Source organism: Phaethon lepturus, unplaced genomic scaffold, assembly GCF_000687285.1.
Source record: "Phaethon lepturus isolate BGI_N335 unplaced genomic scaffold, ASM68728v1 scaffold22075, whole genome shotgun sequence".
Lineage (NCBI taxonomy): Eukaryota > Metazoa > Chordata > Aves > Phaethontiformes > Phaethontidae > Phaethon > Phaethon lepturus.
The window spans coordinates 1-276 of NW_010538686.1; the positions used below are offsets into that span (position 1 = coordinate 1).

At 67.8% G+C, this 276-nt stretch overlaps 1 protein-coding gene across 1 annotated transcript in view; it reads left to right on the top strand.

Annotated features, from left to right (window-relative positions):
- The first annotated feature begins 124 nt into the window (after positions 1-124).
- The window catches only part of CPN1 (carboxypeptidase N, polypeptide 1), an 11,984-nt gene continuing 11,832 nt past the window's right edge, over positions 125-276 (top strand). Inside the window, 1 exon segment of the mRNA XM_010286912.1 lies at positions 125-275. Coding sequence (XP_010285214.1) covers positions 125-275 — 151 coding nt within the window.

Sequence of the window (276 nt, forward strand, 5' to 3'; positions counted from 1 at the left end):
CCGCAGGTGCAGGGGGCTGGCACTCGGAAACTGGAAAGAGCTGGTTGGAGTTTGCACTTTAAGCTCCCGGCAGGGAGGGAGCCGGGGGCTCGGAGCTGGTCTGGGCGCCCAGCGCCGCGGGAGGATGGCGCGGTGGCTGCGGTCCCTCGGGGGAGCCCTGCTCCTGCTCGAGGTGGCAGCCGCCCTCAGCTTTCTCCACCATCGCTACGAGGAGATGGTGCAGGCCCTGTTTCGCGTGCAGAGCCAGTGCCCCTACGTCAGCCGCATCTACAGCAT